Here is an 18,254-nt window from a genome sequence, read left to right as displayed (position 1 = left end):
CATTATTTGAATTGCCATACGAAAATCTAAAAATCGTGTTTTGACAGCTCGTCATGAAAAAATGTATGTGTTTTGTCACACGTTTGTATTAATTTCTAGCAAATTATTTTGAAGTACTGCCATGTCTGCCATGCGTTTATGACGAATTTACATTCAATGTATAGAACTTACAAAAGTGTGAAATCGACTTTGTGGCAACAACTCAATTTAAAATAGTGTAAGGTGCCTACCTATTGGTTATTATTTTATCTCTACTGTAACAAACATTGGCGAATAATTATGTTCGATGCATTAAGTAAGTGGTATCTGACCGTAACGTTCGAAGCAGCAACAAAATGGACAACAACATGGGGCGCAGCCTGCAAGTGGTGGACGTGAACAGCGACCAGCGAAGTGAAGCTGTTGGCCTACATTTCACCTGATGGAAAGTGAAGACGAGGCCGAAATAACCCGAAATCCTCAATTACTGAGGTACTGGCACTGGCTAATCTTCCCTCCAAATGCTGTTACCATTGTTCTTAAGGGGAACTTCGTTTATTCTGTCCAGGAGGAGTATGGTTGACTTGGGGCGCAGTCTGCAGGTGGTGGACGTGAACAGCGACCGCTCGTTCGCGCTGGACGAGGCGGCGCTGCGCGCGCTGCTGACGCCGGAGCTGCGCGCGCTGCCCGTGGCGGTGCTCAGCGTGGCCGGCGCCTTCCGCGGCGGCAAGTCCTTCCTGCTCGACTTCTTCCTGCGCTACCTCAACGCTTCGGTGAGTGCTCATCGCCGTACCATGGTGCGCTGGCGTGGAGCTCTCTCCAGTTTCATAAATAATATTATTATACATAATGTATAATATAACTAACGTGACCATTTATTTTCTGTGCCAGAGCGGGACAACTGAGGAATACTTCTAAAAAAAAACCTGTGGAATTATAAAATAAAACAAAGTTTTGGGAGTTTTACAAGTTTATAGAAGATTGAGTAACACAAATCAAAGCACTAAAGACAAAACAGTTATAAAAGTAGTGGGGTGACTTCTAGTCGTATTTTTGTATTTGTCGGCGGAACAAATTGGTTTTAGAATATCGTATAGGGAAAATTTTCATCTTTTGAGCTGTGACCTCAAATCATAGAAGGGAATAGATGTGAAACGGGGGCGTGGCGCGTGTCTCCGCGAATATCGTATCTTGTTTTTAGATAACTATGGAACTCCCATGATTTATTTATATTTATTTTCGTAATCAACATAGCTTTCATTACTGCTACACTTAGCTGGGTTTTATCACTCGTCCACATTTTGTTCATTTGAGAAAAAACTCTTCTTAAAGCTAAAGCGGGACGTTTTTGGTCTTGTGGGGGACAGCGGGACAGACAGTCTGAAAGCGGGACAGTCCCGCCCAAAGCGTATATAACCCCAAAACCCCAACGCGTTTTCCCTACTTAAAACTAGTTGTTCCAAAGATAGTGAAAACTATACTCAACATCAAATAAACCGCACCTTCCGCGACGCGAACTTTAACGATTTTCTTCTGACACAATCATGGTGCCCCAACAATATTGGTGTTATTTGAAAGCCCAATAAATATTCTTAAAGAAAAACACATTTAATTTCTTAATAAATGATTAACATATACCATAAATGTGACTTGAAAAAATACCTCATTTTGGGCCCACCTATGGGATCAATTAGACCAATTTTTATGGTTATAAAACCAAATAATGATCTCACGTGTCCTCTTTAACAGATGGATAGCGATTAATCCCAACTTAACAGTTTTATAGCCCTAAAAGTTGGCTCCAGCGTAACTACCTATTTTTTGAAGAAGTGACTCTGGATCCTACTAAATACACATTTTTGGGGTAAAAACCTTTCCTTTAATGCAATGAAGGTTAGAACTAGGCTTTTAAATGGTGCCAATATTGGTGGGAAGTGGGGAAGCATACGTTTGAAAATGCTTGTCGCGGGATGTGCGATTTATTTGATGTCGAGTGTAGTTTTAACCGAAATATTACTTATCTGTGGGTGTAGACAAAGTGCTCATTTTAATCGCAAACCAGTCGGAAAAGTGTTCGAAAAGCCTTTTTTTTGTATGGAGTTTAGACGGATTCGATTTTCGATTCGATCAAAAAGTGCAATTTGTTATTCACTGATATTGGGGCCGTCCATATATTACGTCATTCTAAATTAGGGGGGGGGGGGGGGGGTTAAAGATTTCCTGGCCTGGACTTGGTATTACATGGATCTCACAACTTTTTACCGTAGAACAACTGAGTTGCGAGACTTGGTTTTTTTGACAAGTATTGTTTTTGATGGGATCTCATTTCTTTTTGTATTTTGTAGACAGCAGTTATGTATCTAGAAAACTGGACCGAAATTGAAAAATTTTACTCGACTTGGCGGTTGCACTACCGTGCCCCCAAATATTTTAGTTTTTCCTTGATTCATACACCAAACACTACTTATATTCCAAATTTGAAGCTTCTAGGTCTGCTAGAAGTGCCTTAGAGTTTTGATGATCGGTGAGTCAGTGAGTCAGTCAGTGAGTGACAAAATTAAGTAACTTTGACCCGTTATAATTCTTAAACTACTGCAACTGGTTCAAATTGAATGAAATTTTAAATATACCGTGTCTTTACAATGCCTGCATAGCTAATGAAAATTCAGCCTTCTAGTTTTATCCACAACGAAGTTACAGGCGGTCGAAAATGGCCTGAATTGCTTCGAGAAAAGGATGGTACGGCCGTGCCGCTTTTTTGCTCGACTTGGTAGGGGCACTGCCGTGCCCCCAGATCAAGAAACGGCTACAGATCTGTCCAAGCTGATACAGCGAATGATAGGCACTTATCACGACTCACCGTATCTATACTAATAAATATTATAAATCTGAAGAGAATTCGCCTCGTACTTGGGCCGCACGTTCGGCGTCACTGCTGAAGTTGATTGACCTGGAAGAATCCTGTTGACGACTCTCCATTCTTACCTCAACTTTGGCACCCACGACGAGAAAGGAAAAGACAAAAGAGCGACGCCTCGCACCAGTGATTCGTCGCATTTTAAATATTGCGCACGCGTGGTGGGCATCCGACCAGTGGCGACAACAAATTTCAAATTCGCATTATCAAACTCCATTTTGAAAAAATAAAACTTAATTCTTTGTCGTTGGTAGTGGTGGAACATCCCACGCTGCATTTCCGGTACGCGGCCTCCACTCCAGAACCTAGCTGCCCCATCGGCCGTCAGTTCTGCGTACTATGTGCCCTGCCCATTGCCACTTCAGCTTGCTAATCCATCGGGCTATGTCAGCGACTTTCGTTCATTTACGGTTCACCACATTTCTGATTCGATCTCGTAAAGAAACACAAGGCACAAGATGACGACGACATCATAAAGGTAGCAGGAAGGTGACTGGTGGACGCAGGCCGCTACCAACCGGTCAACATGGAAATCATTGGAGAAGGCCAATGTTCAGCAGTGGACGTCCTATGGCTGAAATGATGAGGAATAATAATCTTTGGTTTTGTTTGTATTCAATTTTGAACTTGAAAAATTCCCGCTTGACACTTTTTATTTTCGCCGTAAACTAAGAGCACGGTAGAGACCACGCGACGTCAATATAATTATACTCGTATGCATCGGTGATTCCCGGTTTGGTGTAGGTAAGTAATGCCGCAAGATCGGTGTTGCTGCTCCTACATTCAGGCTACCTTCTCGTTTCAGCCAAATGACGTCCACTGCTGGAAAAAGGCCTCCCCCAAGGTTTTCCACAATGAACGGTCCTGCGCTGCCCGCATCCAGGGTCTTCCCGCGACCTTTACCAGATCGTCGGTCCACCTAGTAGGAGGCCTGCCCACGCTACGTCTTCCAGCTACCTTATCGGCCATTAAATTGCACGTTGCGGGGCAGGTGGCCGTGGTGCTCATGGACACGCAGGGCACCTTCGACAACGAGAGCACCATAGGCGAGTGCACCACCATCTTCGCGCTGTCCACGCTGCTCTCCTCGGTGCAGATCTACAACATCAAGGGAGACCTCGGGGGAGATAACCTCCAACATCTGCAGGTGATCATTATTAAATAAGGACTAAAAATAATTACAATAAAGTAGGTATTAGTTAATCTAATTTGAAACTACTCTTTATCTTGATTGTTTCTGCTCTTTCAACAGTATTTTACAGCGATCGCACGGCTGGTGCAGGACAATGACGCTGGATATCCGTTCCAACATTTGAAATTTCTTATCCGAGACTGGACTAGTGACGTAGTCAACTACCCGCACGGCGCAGAAGGTGGCCGACGCCTGATTGAGAGGGTCTTGCAAGTACGTTATTACAATCATCTTGGGAGAAATTCTTACAATTTCTTTTGAATCCGAAGTAACAGCCCATCAAAATCATTCTCGTCTATAGGTAATCGTCAACCAAATTTGACCGTTATGATTTTGCTCATCATGAGATTTTATTTTAATTAATAAAGTTCCTAACCCTCGAGTAGGTCTTTGTAGGTTGTTGGCTCTGACCTACTTTTTTGGACGTACTATTATATTCCTTCTGTACCTACTTTATGTACGCGTGGAAAAGCTTTATCATATTTAATAAATAAGGGTATGAAAAATAGTTTACGTCCTATTCTCAGACCTATTGAATCCTATACCTACATTACACACCACATAAGAATCGGTCAAGCCGTTTTGGAGAAGTCTAACTACAAACGTTGTATCACGAAAATTGTATTATATTAGAGAGATAGGCCTTTTTTACCTAAGAAAATGGCCTATATACCTACCGCCGGGGGACGGCAGGTTTTGTGGGGCTCGAAAAANGCTCGAACCCACTAAAAACCTGGGGTGTTCCCTCTGCCGCATAGTGGTCGGCTCCTTGGGTAACTAGAAACGACCAAGGGTGACCAAGGCGCCTTCCGCGGACGTATCACCCTACACGGGGGGACCCAACACGCCCCACTTAATGGGGGGCCGTTAGAGATAGGCCTACTAACATTTTAAGAAACAGTTTTCGTTATACAGGTTAGGCCTGAGCAACCGCCTCAGCTCCAAGAACTCCGGCGCGATTTGCGATCTTGCTTCGAAAATATAGACTGCTTCCTCATGGCTCATCCAGGCTACAATGTCGGTAGACAGGGCTTTCAAGGTTGCTTAGCAGGTAGGTGTTAATTTCTCTGGACTTACTTATTTATTTATTTATTTATTTACGTGCTTCTAATCCACTTGAAAATGTTCCGTGTAACAGATGAACCCAATAAAAACTCATGTCGGCTACCGAGACTTAAGTAGGTATTGTCTATTCCTTACCGAGCATACAAATCGAATAATTAAAATTGTTTGCTCAACTGCGGAGGTCTAGTAGCATGCTGAATCTTAATGTAGATACTAAAGCTATTTGATTGAGTATGCGATGGCTTAGTAGTAGTAGATAGCTTAGACGGAAGTACTAATTAGGTATTTATTAACAGCATGCTGACACCTTTGTGCTGATTTCAGACCTTCAGCCAGAGTTTAGGACGTGCTTGTTGGAGTTGGTGCCTCTGGTGTTAGCGCCCAACCGTCTCGTGGTCAAGCGTATCGGTGGCCAGAAGGTGACGGCGGACGAGTTCATCCATTACTTCAAGAATTACATGGACTTGTTCAACAGCGGCAACCTGCCTGAGCCCGCTACGATACTCCAGGTCAGCACTACAACAGGCTATGAAACAATATGTTGCGCTGAAAGACCGAAAATGATCATTAGATCAGAGACGAAAAAACAGCTTACAAAAAGTCATAACGTGTTGTGGTCAGTGTAAGGGTACTTCTCATTTACACTCAAATTTGATGGTCACACAATAATAGTTCATAAACGGTATAAGTTAGAACAATAACTTTGAAATCAGATGATAATATATCTATTTAGCTACATACAAAATAAATTTTATCGTAATAGAAGCAAAAATAATATGAAAAAATCACATGAAACGATAAAAAACGGGGTCATTTTTCGCGTTCTTATCGTGTCACACCTTCGGTTGCAATGAAACATTTGGTTACTGCATTCACAATTTTCATTCAATTTGTGTGTAGCATATACTAAAATCATCGTTATTAAATATACTTTCCACACAATAGTCAAAAAAATATCTTCTTATAATTATTTTGAATTGAGAAAGCGAAATACGTTGGTCACACGATTTTAGGTANAGAACCGTGGCGATGAGAAGTACCCGTAAACTGTAAACGTTCGCGAAATTCGTGTCATGGTTTTTAAAAGCGCTTTAAGATGCGTTGTGGCAATGAATAAAAGTAATGAAGTGTTTTGAGCCCAACTTGGTGTAGGTGAGAATCCAAAACAGTTGAAGGGACTTTGATGATTATGGGACCCCTGCCAAAAATGAAACAACTTAAAAGTAAGAACCCGTTGTATTGGCAGGCGGCCGCTGAGACGGGTCTCCTGCTCGCTACGGAGGCGGCGCGCGCGGAGTTCGCGAATCACATGGAGAAGTGCGCGGGCGCGCGTCCGATGGCGCCGGCGGCTGTGCGCCGCATCCACGCGCAGGCCGTCGCCGCGGCCCGCGAACTCTTCACCGCCAGGAGGCTCATGGGGAATCGCCAGAACATCGACCAGGCTCTGGCAAGAATCACGACGGTACGTACATTGATAACTTCACAGTTTGAAGGCTGGAAGGTTAAGGTTTGAATTAAAATTATTGAAATAAAGTATCGTTCATCCACGATAAGATCAGCATACGTTGCGTGTTGTAAACCGAATAGGGGACTGGTATAAAAAAACATTATGATTAAGATGATAATTATTAAGAAGTAGGTAATGCAGTATGAGTAGATGCAAAGAAATATATGATGCAAATGACCATCTTTGACTTGCTTTATACATATTATTTCCACAAGCAATAGACCTTTAGAAGACAGAAGAAGATTTTTTTACATAAATTCTGTTTAGATTTTAATTTTATTTTCTCAATTTCTCGAGCTGCGTGCAGCCAGGGTATTCAGGGATGCACGTTAAGATTTAACTGGCCAAGGTAAAATTGAGAATTTATTTAATACATACATGTAGAATTTAAGACAGTTGTTAAGGATACTGACAGATCCTAGGGCTTACGCTGCCTTGCTAAAGCTGTTGTGTTCGTGTCCAGGAGTTCGAAGGTCGTCTGCAAGATTTTATCACAATAAACGAGGCGAATATGGGAAAGGCGTACAACGAAGCAGTAAGTCAGTACGTGGAGCTGGTGCTGGGGACCACGGCCGAGACGCGCCTGTGCGTCGGCCCTGCGGCCCTGGAGGACGCCCATAGCGCCGCATACGACACCGTTGTTCAAGGCTTCAAGGACATGTTCGAAGTCACCAGCAGTGACAATGAGACAAAGCAGCTGATAAGGGTATTCACTTACTTATCGATTTTATTTACACATAAAATTACAGTCTTTTTAAGAATATAAAAAATCCTTTTGCCTCATTGTTTGCCATTATAATATTTTAAAACAAAACTTCCGACCGACCGCATATTAATCCATACTATTAGTTTCTAAGGATGATTCAATCCAAGGTAAGTAGTTACTATTGATTGATTTGTTTTGCCCAGGATATAAACGCGCGTTATGCTAGCTTGGTCCAGATCAACGAAATGAACAACAGCGGCCATCTTTCTGGAGCAGTCAATGAGTACGTGTCCGAAATGAATCGGCAAACCGAGGGCCAACCCTGCATGAGCACCTCTTTGCTGAATGTTAAGCATGCCTCGGCGCTTCAAGCTGCTATGGACTTTTTTAAGAGCAAACGGAACCACAGCTCTGATCCGTCTCATAGTGATAGTTATTTGGAACGCTTGGAGAGGGTAATTATATTGATTGAATTCTTTATTTTACTATAAAATTGGTTTCATTCTCATGCTGCTCTTGTATTTTAGGACATAGTAAATAACCAATTGGTGAATTATGTTCGACTGAATAAAGCTAACACTGCAGCAGTCGTGATGGCGGTGGTATCGAATTACAAAGACCGCATGGCTCAAGTGTTCGGCATGCACATGAAGTGTGTACCGCCAAGGATGTTCGTAGAAAAAGAAAGAGACGTGAGGGTGCAGACCAGAAAGATGTATCAGGAAAAAATTGAAGTTGCTGAAGGTGAACCTGATAGCCATTGGGTGGAAATCGAAAGGGTAACTCTACTACTATTTTTGTATATTAATTTTGTAATTATATACCTACCTACATTTATTATACACAACATGTGCGAGTTCATAAATGAGGAAATGAGCGCTGAGCATTACATGATGAAGAGCTTTCAGTGTTTGCACTATTACTAATTGCATTACCTACTAAGCCATAATTTGACTTTTCAGTTTTTTGATTCTAAATCTCAATAATGCAAGTAAGTACCTACTTACATACTCCGTACTTATTACCTACAATCTGAAAAATCTCACGCGTCACGATCTTAATCGTCCTAGAAACGTGACAGAACGCGGCTTAAGGTAAACGGCTACTAGTTCGTGATAGTACGTAAGTTCGTAAGTTTTTTTTCTAGCTCAAATAATAAGCAAATGGAATATTATTCATAAAAATTCTTCATTACTACAAAAACTCTATTATTTAAGCTATCTAAAAAACCAAGTACCAACATTGTGGCGCCAAAAATGAGAGCAATACGAAGCTTCAAACTCTCAGAGAGCCAAAAACAGCCGTGCGGCTTGCAAAGGTTGCTCTCATCGTAAGGTTAGCGCTCCAACTTCTTAAGCTTATAAAAAGGCGAAGGAACGTCCATTTAAATAAAACTTGTAATAGTGGTTTCATGTGTTCCTTGACAATTGATTTGGCTTATAAAAAAGTTATATGAAAACGTAGAATTCCTTTAAAATTGCGATTAATTGACTCACGAAATAGCGTACANCTTAATATACCGAAGTAGGGGGCACTTACCTTATTTAAAATTATGCTAGACGTAGGTGTCGTTAAAAGATTACCCACTTGTAATAAGTACCACTACAGATAATAGATACTAGTACCACTAAGTACGCACAATTTATCATTATTAACAAACTTGTTTCCAGACGATTGACCAGCACTGCGCTCAGGTAAAAGAAAACAACGTGGAGTTGAACATAGGCGCTGTTAATGCCGCGATTGAGCAGTATCGTAAACTCATGGACAACAAGACTGAGCCCTACCCGGCGCTGCTACGTTGGTTGCTGTCGCCGGCGCGGCTGATACAGCTGTCGTTGGACCTGCGGCGCTACCACCAGGCCTCCAAGACCGAGGCCATCGCCGTCTTCAAGGCCCGCCGTCGCGATGAGCTTATCGAACCAAATGACGTCTACTATGAAGATTTAAAGGCCGTACGTATTCTCCTTAAATCAACTCGTATTATTATCAATTTAGGTCGCTGGCATTGCAATAGGGAGTTTCATACAAAGAATACTGAGGGCTCAGTGGGAGTTTTTATCAAATGTCACTAGACTAGTGAGCGCGTAAAAAAATTACGGATTGTACAGCGCCCCTAGCGGGAGCTTTCAAAAACTAAAATTTTCTATTTTTTTAACGCGCTCACTAGTGAGGACGTTTGATTTAAACTCACTCTAAGCCCTCTGAACGGTTCGATTTGACACGGTTACGATCCCTTTCAGAGTTTGTAAATTGTACTTTGTCCATCACAATAGGTAAGTAATTAATTATGTATTAATAAATGCTTGACGTGTCTGAACTAACTGTAGACTTGAGTTAGATCTTTTTGTAGGCTTGTTAACCAATCAGAACTTTCAAATGCATTGACATATTAAACTAAATAATAAAGTGTTTGAAGATTCTGAACAAAAACCGGCGGTAAAAAAGGCACTTGACGAATCGAAACCATTTTCTGAGTAACTTAGTTGGTTCGATAGAAAAATTTCTTTCTTTAAAACAGGATCGATTAGAGTTCCAAAATGTAGAAAAAAATTACGTCTAAGTATTAGGTCCATGCGTGATGTGTAAGTTTTATTTTAATATTTTTATTTAGTAACTTTATTTTGTTTTCAGAAAATCATCGAACTTCATAAGCGCTACAAGAACCCGCTCCAAATAATGGCTAATGAACTAAGCAACCCTGCCATGTTAGGACATGGTGTTATGTTAGGGTTAAATAATGATGACAGTGATGACTGATATAGATCCAAAACACTGAACTGTCCTATCTGTGACATTGACAGCGGGGCGTCACCGTCAATACCGGATCGCTGGTTCCGATTTTTGCCATGTTGGAAACTATAGGTACAGGTTGGAATTTTGTAATGCCACGTGAAGGGAAAGTACCTACTCTTAATATAGTAGATAGACATTTTTTCTCAAAGAAAACATTCCTTTGTTTTTTAAAAGAAATAGAATTGCATTCAAAGATTTCCATAAATTTGCATGCCACACCCGGGAATCGAACGGAAAAAAATTACACCCTGTCTTTTTATTGCATCGATCGTTAGGGTTAAGTTTATGGATGAAATCTCTCTAACTAACTTGTTATATTAAATGAAAGGAAAAATTTTCTCCAGGTGGCATTACAAAATTCCACCCTGTATATTTTATTACTCTTATGTAATAATTAGGTAACTTGATAAATAATAACAATGTTATACCTACTATTTTTTATATTACCTAATATACTAACTTTAGAATATACATGTTAGAAATAAGTTTGTATTAAGTAAAATCTGTGGTAAAATGTTTGAACATGACAATTAATTTTACCGCAGCCAAAACCCTTCTCTAGGTAAAGACGGTTTATTGTAAAGGCTGCTTCATTATTTCAAGCTCAATTACNATGTGTTCCTTGACAATTGATTTGGCTTATAAAAAAGTTATATGAAAACGTAGAATTCCTTTAAAATTGCGATTAATTGACTCACGAAATAGCGTACATATTATTTTTCGGGTGTCCCCTATTTCGTGACACTACCGATTCAAGGATATTATGGATAACATTTTGATGATTGGTTTTTAAATAATTATTTATAATAATTTGAATGTAAGTTATGAAACAAATAATGCATTTATTTAAGTTTCTCATGACCTAAATTCGGTATATGTTTCGTTCACTAGAATTTATATGACACGAGTTTGAAGTTCACATATCGCACCTTCGGTAGAACAAGGGCACAATTGCACTTTTTGCAATTTTACAGGAGAGCTATTAATTATTAGCTACACATTTTTAAAGTATTTCTGCATACTTAACTCATTTTTGCAATTTTTGACAATTGTGCCCTTGTTCTACCGAAGGTGCGATATATGACCAATTTTNTAGAAAAATAATTACTAATTACCTACTTATTTATTAGGACGAATTATTAATATTTATGTAGGTATACCATGATTGATACTTTTGGAGTCGGTGCAGGCAAACTTTACATGTTTCATAATCTTGGCACCGACTCAGAAGTATCAATCATGGTATACTTACATAAATATTAATAATTCGTCCTAATAAATAAGTAGGTAATTAGTAATTATTTTATTTTTCTACTTTTTAGTGTAGGTTTTTTGGAGTCGGTTTTATTTTTTTTTATAAAATTTTTATCGACAAAAAAGAGGTCAAAAATGTTTTGACATTTTTTTTTAATTTTTTATAGATTTTTTTCTTCCAATTACTTATTGTAAAGAAAAAGCAATAACTTTTAAATTAAGAGGTATATCCTGATAAAATAAAAACAGTAATAATGCTAAATAACAGACGATACTAAAAAAATACATAAAATAGTCAGAAAATGCCAACAAATCGTTTGAACTAAGCCTCTCCGGGCGCGCCATTCAACGCTTCGTTAACAACGAAACTGAAAATGGCTCAAGATTTGTAATTTTGATAAAGACAAGTTAGATTTCAAATAAAAACAAAAGATTTCGAATTAAAACAAAAGATTTCAAAGTAAAATAAGCATTTTAGTTAAAATTAAAATTGTCTCTACCTGTGGCGGAGAATAATGTTGTGGCAGGCCTTTGTTCAAACGATCATAGCAAATGTTGTGATAGGGATAGAGACATGCGATTTTTGGTTTTACAAAGGTAATATGAAAGAGAATAATACAAAGTAATAAAAACCACATATTATAGGGGCATTTTTTGGAGAAATATATCAAATAACCAAAAAAACACGAATTTAAAAGCAGTTTTTTTTTTTTCAAAAAGTATATTTTTTTATTATTTGTTGGCATTTTCTGAGTATTTTATGTATTTTTTAGTAGTAAAAAAAATCTATAAAAAATAAAAACTCAAAATTTTTTTTACCTCTTTTTTGTCGATAAAAATAGGTCTAGTTTCACCTAATTTCAATTATTATGTGCACTTTATCGTGACTCACACTGTATACCTACATTAAATACACAACATGTGCGAGTTCATAAATGAGGAAATGAGCGCTGAGCATTACATGTTGAAGAGCTTTCAGTGTTTGCACTATTACTAATTGTAGTACTCGTATTACTAAGCCATAACTTGACTTTTTAGTTTTTTGATTCTGAATCTCAATAAAATGCAAGTACCTACTTATATACTCCGTACTTAATACCTACAATCTGAAAAATCTCACGCGTCACGATCTTAATCGTCCTAGAAACGTGACAGAACGCGGCTTATTTAAATTGTGCTAGACGTAGGTGTCGTTAAAAGATTACCCACTTGTAATAAGTAGGTACCACTACAGATAATAGGTACTTGTATTAATACTAGTACCACTAAGTACGCACAATTGATCATTATTAAAAAACTTGTTTCCAGACGATTGACCAGCACTGCGCACAGGTAAAAGAAAACAACGTGGAGTTGAACATAGGCGCTGTTAATGCCGCGATTGAGCAGTATCGTAAACTCATGGACGGCAAGACTGAGCCCTACCCGGCGCTGCTACGTTGGTTGCTGTCGCCGGCGCGGCTGATACAGCTGTCGTTGGACCTGCGGCGCTACCACCAGGCCTCCAAGACCGAGGCCATCGCCGTCTTCAAGGCCCGCCGTCGCGATGAGCTTATCGAACCAAATGACGTCTACTATGAAGATTTAAAGGCCGTACGTATTCTCCTTAAATCAACTCGTATTATTATCAATTTAGGTCGCTGGCATTGCAATAGGGAGTTTCATACAAAGAATACTGAGGGCTCAGTGGGAGTTTTCATCAAATGTCACTAGACTCACTAGACAAGTGAGTGCGTAAAAATGGCAATGCCAGATTTTGTATGGAAGGTGGCGTCTTTTTTTTTTCGCGCGGCCATCGACCAAACTTTGTTTTTTGATTACAAAATAGTGTAATAAACCAAACTTACTATGGCATGTATACCTCTAAACTCAGTCTGAACTGAGTTACGAGCATCAGAAGTTTGATGATTTTCATACTAGATTTAATCTACTAGAATTAAAGACTACTACTAGAATTAAAGAAGGTTTAATCGATGGCCGCGCGAAAAAAAAAGACGCTAAGGACATCATCCATTTTGGTCCAAAATCAAAAGTGCCGGCCAAAAAATAAAAGTGCTGTATTCTGATAGAATACGTCCGCCTTAGCATTTATTACTATGGCACCAAAGCTGTAGCACCACTGTGCATCGTAGTATTTGAGCTCTAAAAATATATGAAACGACTGACTTTGATCTCAAATACTACGATGCACAGTGGTGCTACAGCTTTGGTGTNTCATAAGGGGTGTCAATTTTCGACGAATTTCATAATTTATTGTGTAACTTAAAAAATAATTGAGATAGATTTTTTTTCTTATTTTTCCTAAAGTAGTCATGACTATGTCCACCCTGCGGCGCCGGCTTATCCTTGAATTTTGGGACACGTTGTATACAGGTTGGAATTTTGTAATGCCACCTGAAGGGAAAGTACCTACTCTTAATATAGTAGATAGACATTTCTCAAAGAAAACATTCTTTTGTTTTTTAAAAGAAACAGAACTGCATTCAAAGATTTCCCAAAATTTGCTTGCCACATCCGGAATTCGAACCAACTAAAATCTGTTAAAAATTACACCCTGTATTTTTATTGCATCGATCGTTAGGGTTAAGTATAAGGATGAAATCTCTCTAACAATCTTGATAAATCAAATGAAAGGAAAACCATGAAATCTTAAATGATTTTAATTATGTACAGGAAATTGTATGGTATGGTAGAGAATTTTCGAAAAAAATTCGAAAATATTTGAATGCAGTTCTCTTTTTCTCTCTTTCAGTAACATTTTTTATCTACAGTATTAAGAGTAGGTACTTTCCCTCCAGGTGGCATTACAAAATTCTACCCTGTATAGTTGAACGATGGTGGCGTCCCCCTGTCAATGAGTTTGGTGGGACAGTTCAATTTAGGCTATACGAGTTACATAACCAAACCACAATTATCACTTCATGCGTGCCTGAAAATTATATATATTTTATTACTCTTATGTAATTAGGTAACTTGATAAATAATAACAATGTTATACTTATTTTTATATTACCTAATATACTAACTTTAGAATATACATGTTAGAAATAAGTTTGTATTAAGTAAAATCTGTGGTAAAATGTTTGAACATGACAATTAATTTAACCGCAGCCAAAACCCTTCTCTAGGTAAAGACGGTTTATTGTAAAGGCTGCTTCATTATTTCAAGCTCAATTACGTACGTTTATAGCATACCTACCTACTCTTAAAAGGTGCTATTCCGAATAAACCGAGGTGCTATTGCAACTGCCTACAGACAGCACTTGAAGAAGTCCAGCAAGTGACAAGTGTTGTCTACCTCCATGAGTGCTGCCGTTTCTTTGACAGGAATTGTCAACAGGGAATAGTGGAATAAGCCGAAGAAGTCGCCGGCACAGCTAGTTTCTTATGTACTTACAGACCAGAGCCCCAATTACGGTAATTTTTAACCTCTCCAATCCAGAGCCAGACGCGCTTCTTCGATTCTGCGATACGATTGGTCAAAACAGCGTACGAACAGCGTACGTCAGCTGGATTGGAGACGTTAAAAATTACCGTAAGCGGGGCTCAGTAAGTCAGTACTGCAGTTGCGGCCGACTTCAAGTAACCGCTGCAGTGGTGCACGTGCCGTCAGTAATTTCAAAAGTAAATCAACCTTTAATTGCCAAAAATGGTACAGTGATCATAAAGTCGATCTTTACCCTATCTGTATGAACATTTCAGATAGTAAATACATGCATATAGGTAGGTAAGCAAAACATTAGTGTATCGTCAAATAAAATGAAAAACGATGCATTAGAGATAACATTTTGTATTTTGTAAGTTTTTTACGGCGTTGAAACATTTATAATTTTTTATATAACACTGTAGGTAACTACATGGAAAGGATAACACTATCTGAGCTTATAAATGTACACACGGCCACACTGTTAACTATCCATTTCCGTTGTTGATCTCGCTCTCATCAAATGGTGATTCTTTGCGATAGGACGAGACGACATGACAGGCAATGGTAAGGTAAGGTAGTTAACACTGTTGCCGTTGGTACAACCCGACCGGGCTAACTGCGCACTCTGACTACTTGCCTGCGTTCGCCCCGTCGTCCGTACCGGGTAAGAGTAGGCGCACACCGTTGATTTTTCGTCAGCCGATAGTTTAGTCGGGCAGTTGATCAGTATGGGCATGTAGTGGGAGTGCGCACACTACGCCGATTCGATTTGGCCGATTCTTCATACAATTTAAAATCGGGCACAACTATCGGCCAACTAAAAACCAACGGTGTGCGCCTACTAACAGAGATGTGACGTCACTGCTGCCAGGTGCGCACTGCGCAGGTAACTCGACCGGGTTGCAAGTCCAGCGCAGCGAGCAGTTGCATTGCTTGCATGTCTTGCATATTATTTTGTACTGCATGCCTCGCAAGGAACGGTTGTAACTTCTTTACAATAAAATCATAACCAAATATCGTACAGGGTGTTCTACTAATTGAAGTTGAAGAATGTTAGCCAATATGAGTAATAAAGTTACCTAAATTTTCGCATACAATCAACAACTTAGTAGGTACTTTAGTGTTGACATAAATTCAAATGCATAATTATTTACAAATCCTCAATTCGTACCTAAAGTACGGCGGCCAACGAGAACCGATACCAAATGTAAACAAACCCTGTCATTGTCATTTGGAATAGTAGGGGTGGGTTGCACCACCTATCTTTAATGGTATTCTATGACGATAACCGGTGCTTTTTGTATAGAATTTGACAGATTTTTGACGTTTGTCAAAGTTAAATTAAGATGGTGCAACCCAACCTAAGGGTTTGACTTTGACATATTTTGGCGGGAGAACGAGACTTAACACAACTAAACAAGATGGGAAGAGACAGAATAGATTGTCAATTCGAAAGTCGAATCGGCCTTTTGTATGACTTCTCGTTGGCCGTACTTTACCTACGTAGAGGAGTGAAAAGGCAGTAAAGTAGTACAAAATGTGTGTGGGTGGATATTGGCTAGAAGAACAATTGAGACGTACATATACCTATCTTTGTGTATGAGTTTTGAGTTATCACAGTTTTGAACGTTGTCACGGTAGGTACATTTCTTCGGTGTCAAGGATGTTCACTTGGTAATAATAATAACGTGGGCTATAAATTAACTTAAAGATGAACTACGACTGAACCGTCCCACCCGTGACATTGACAGGGGGCGCCACCGTCATACCGGATCGCTTGTTCCGATTTTTGAGACGTAGGAAAACACTGAAATGTCATTTGCAGGAGGACGTTGCCATCAATGCCAGCCCCCCTAGACAAAACGCACTTTTTGATCGAATCGAAAATCGAATCCGTCAAAATTCCATACAAAAAAGGGGCTTTTCGACCACTTTTCGACTGGTTTGCGATTATAATTTGCACTTTGTCTAGACCCACTGGTTATTATTTCCGATCTATGGCCATTTGACGTTTCAAAATCATTCAAATAAGGCTGGGTTGCACTGCACCATCTTACTTTGGCTTTAACAAACGTTAAAAATCTGTCAAACTAACTCTATACAAAAAACCCTACGGTCATCGTTATAGTTACGGTTAAAGTTAGATGGTGCATCTCAGACACGTGGAAAGGCGCTTTAAAAAGCCTTTTTGCAGAAGATAAAAGACCAATTACAGTTTCACCAATACTTATTAATTATTAAGGTTTCACTAAAAATTCTTTTGGGCACGAGTATGAGGGAAAAATCATACGATATTAATAATGAANTTAATAAACTCTGAAATAAAAATCCCTGATAGCCTGATTATTATTAGAACCTTATCTGCCTAACTATAATAACTCTGAAACTAGCAGGAACTGAAACTGAATGAATACGTAAATAGGGTGTATACCTAGCAGGTTATTTACTTATAATAAAGTATACCTACTCGTACAATATTTCTCGCCGAGACGTTAAAAAGTCGAAAGATAAAATATTGTAAAATTATGTACTCGTATATAGGCATTCAATAGGTACGTATATTATTACGTGAATTGAATGAATTGTGAGAAAAAAGAAGTTTGCACTGCTTTAGGAATGGCACGATTTGGTATTCACAATGGTTAACTACCTATACATACCTACTTATTATAACAACGCGCAACGGTCCTTAATGTTATACTGCATAAATTGGTAAAAAATTCCAGAAATCTTTAAAATTATTGTATTACCTACTAGTTATTNTACTATTATTAACACTAAATATGAGCCGGGATTAAAGCTTATTAAGTAGGTATTATACATAATTTTAGCTTATCGCCATAATTTCAAACTGGAAGTTCGTATTACGTAATACCTATAATATGGCACTATGCTAAACTTATTCTCTGGTTTTTCGAACGACTGATTTGTTATCATTAAAACAAGGTATGGTTTTAATTATTTAAACTGTAAACCTATATAAGTGTGTTTTTAATATCGCGGATTTCATTATCACGTAATGCGTGAATTACGACAAACAATAGGTAGGTACTACTCGTAAATACATAAAGGTAGGTACCTACATACAGCGTGGAGGAGCGATTCAGAATCAGTAACAAAAATCATTCGTTTTTAAATCAATTATTTTTATCAGCTGCGCGCGGTTTTAAATTTGGCACACATAGATAATTTAATTTACTTCGTTCCTAGACAAAAATACGGAAGTACATACCTACAGTTAACTGCAAAGCATACTGTAAATTAATTTGCGGTTGCCCATATCTTCATCATCAACAGCCCTTTACAGTCCACTGCTGGACTATGAGCCTCCTCCCTCCTCCCATATCTTAAGTTTTAAAGGACAAATTGCAGGTGTCACGCATGCGTGGCAAACCCGCGTCCATGATGACC

The 18,254-nt window shown here is 38.9% G+C and overlaps 1 protein-coding gene across 1 annotated transcript; it reads left to right on the top strand.

Annotated features, from left to right (window-relative positions):
* The first annotated feature begins 331 nt into the window (after positions 1-331).
* Positions 332-10,408, top strand: LOC114360440 (atlastin-like). Its single transcript, XM_028315151.1, has 13 exons — positions 332-471; positions 548-830; positions 3,151-3,178; positions 3,850-4,043; positions 4,149-4,301; positions 5,004-5,139; positions 5,478-5,662; positions 6,400-6,615; positions 7,124-7,366; positions 7,570-7,821; positions 7,894-8,145; positions 9,037-9,321; positions 10,001-10,408. Exons 1-13 carry the CDS (start codon positions 422-424, stop codon positions 10,124-10,126), a joined length of 2,403 nt encoding a protein of 800 aa, XP_028170952.1. The 5' UTR covers positions 332-421; the 3' UTR covers positions 10,127-10,408.
* The last annotated feature ends 7,846 nt before the right edge of the window (positions 10,409-18,254 follow it).

The sequence above is a fragment of the Ostrinia furnacalis genome, unplaced genomic scaffold (genome assembly GCF_004193835.3).
Source record: "Ostrinia furnacalis isolate ACB-3 unplaced genomic scaffold, ASM419383v2 OfSCF5047, whole genome shotgun sequence".
In the NCBI taxonomy this organism is placed as follows: domain Eukaryota; kingdom Metazoa; phylum Arthropoda; class Insecta; order Lepidoptera; family Crambidae; genus Ostrinia; species Ostrinia furnacalis.
The sequence above is the reverse complement of the archived record's forward strand: the minus strand, read 5'-3'. Positions and strand labels throughout refer to the sequence as shown.

Excerpts from the sequence above, each read along its gene's own strand:
- LOC114360440 (XM_028315151.1), top strand. The coding sequence starts at position 422 with ATGGAAAGTGAAGACGAGGCCGAAATAACCCGAAATCCTCAATTACTG. Across the intron at positions 5,663-6,399 it reads AGCCCGCTACGATACTCCAG|GCGGCCGCTGAGACGGGTCT; the intron begins GTCAGCACTACA and ends TTGTATTGGCAG. Across the intron at positions 8,146-9,036 it reads ATTGGGTGGAAATCGAAAGG|ACGATTGACCAGCACTGCGC; the intron begins GTAACTCTACTA and ends ACTTGTTTCCAG.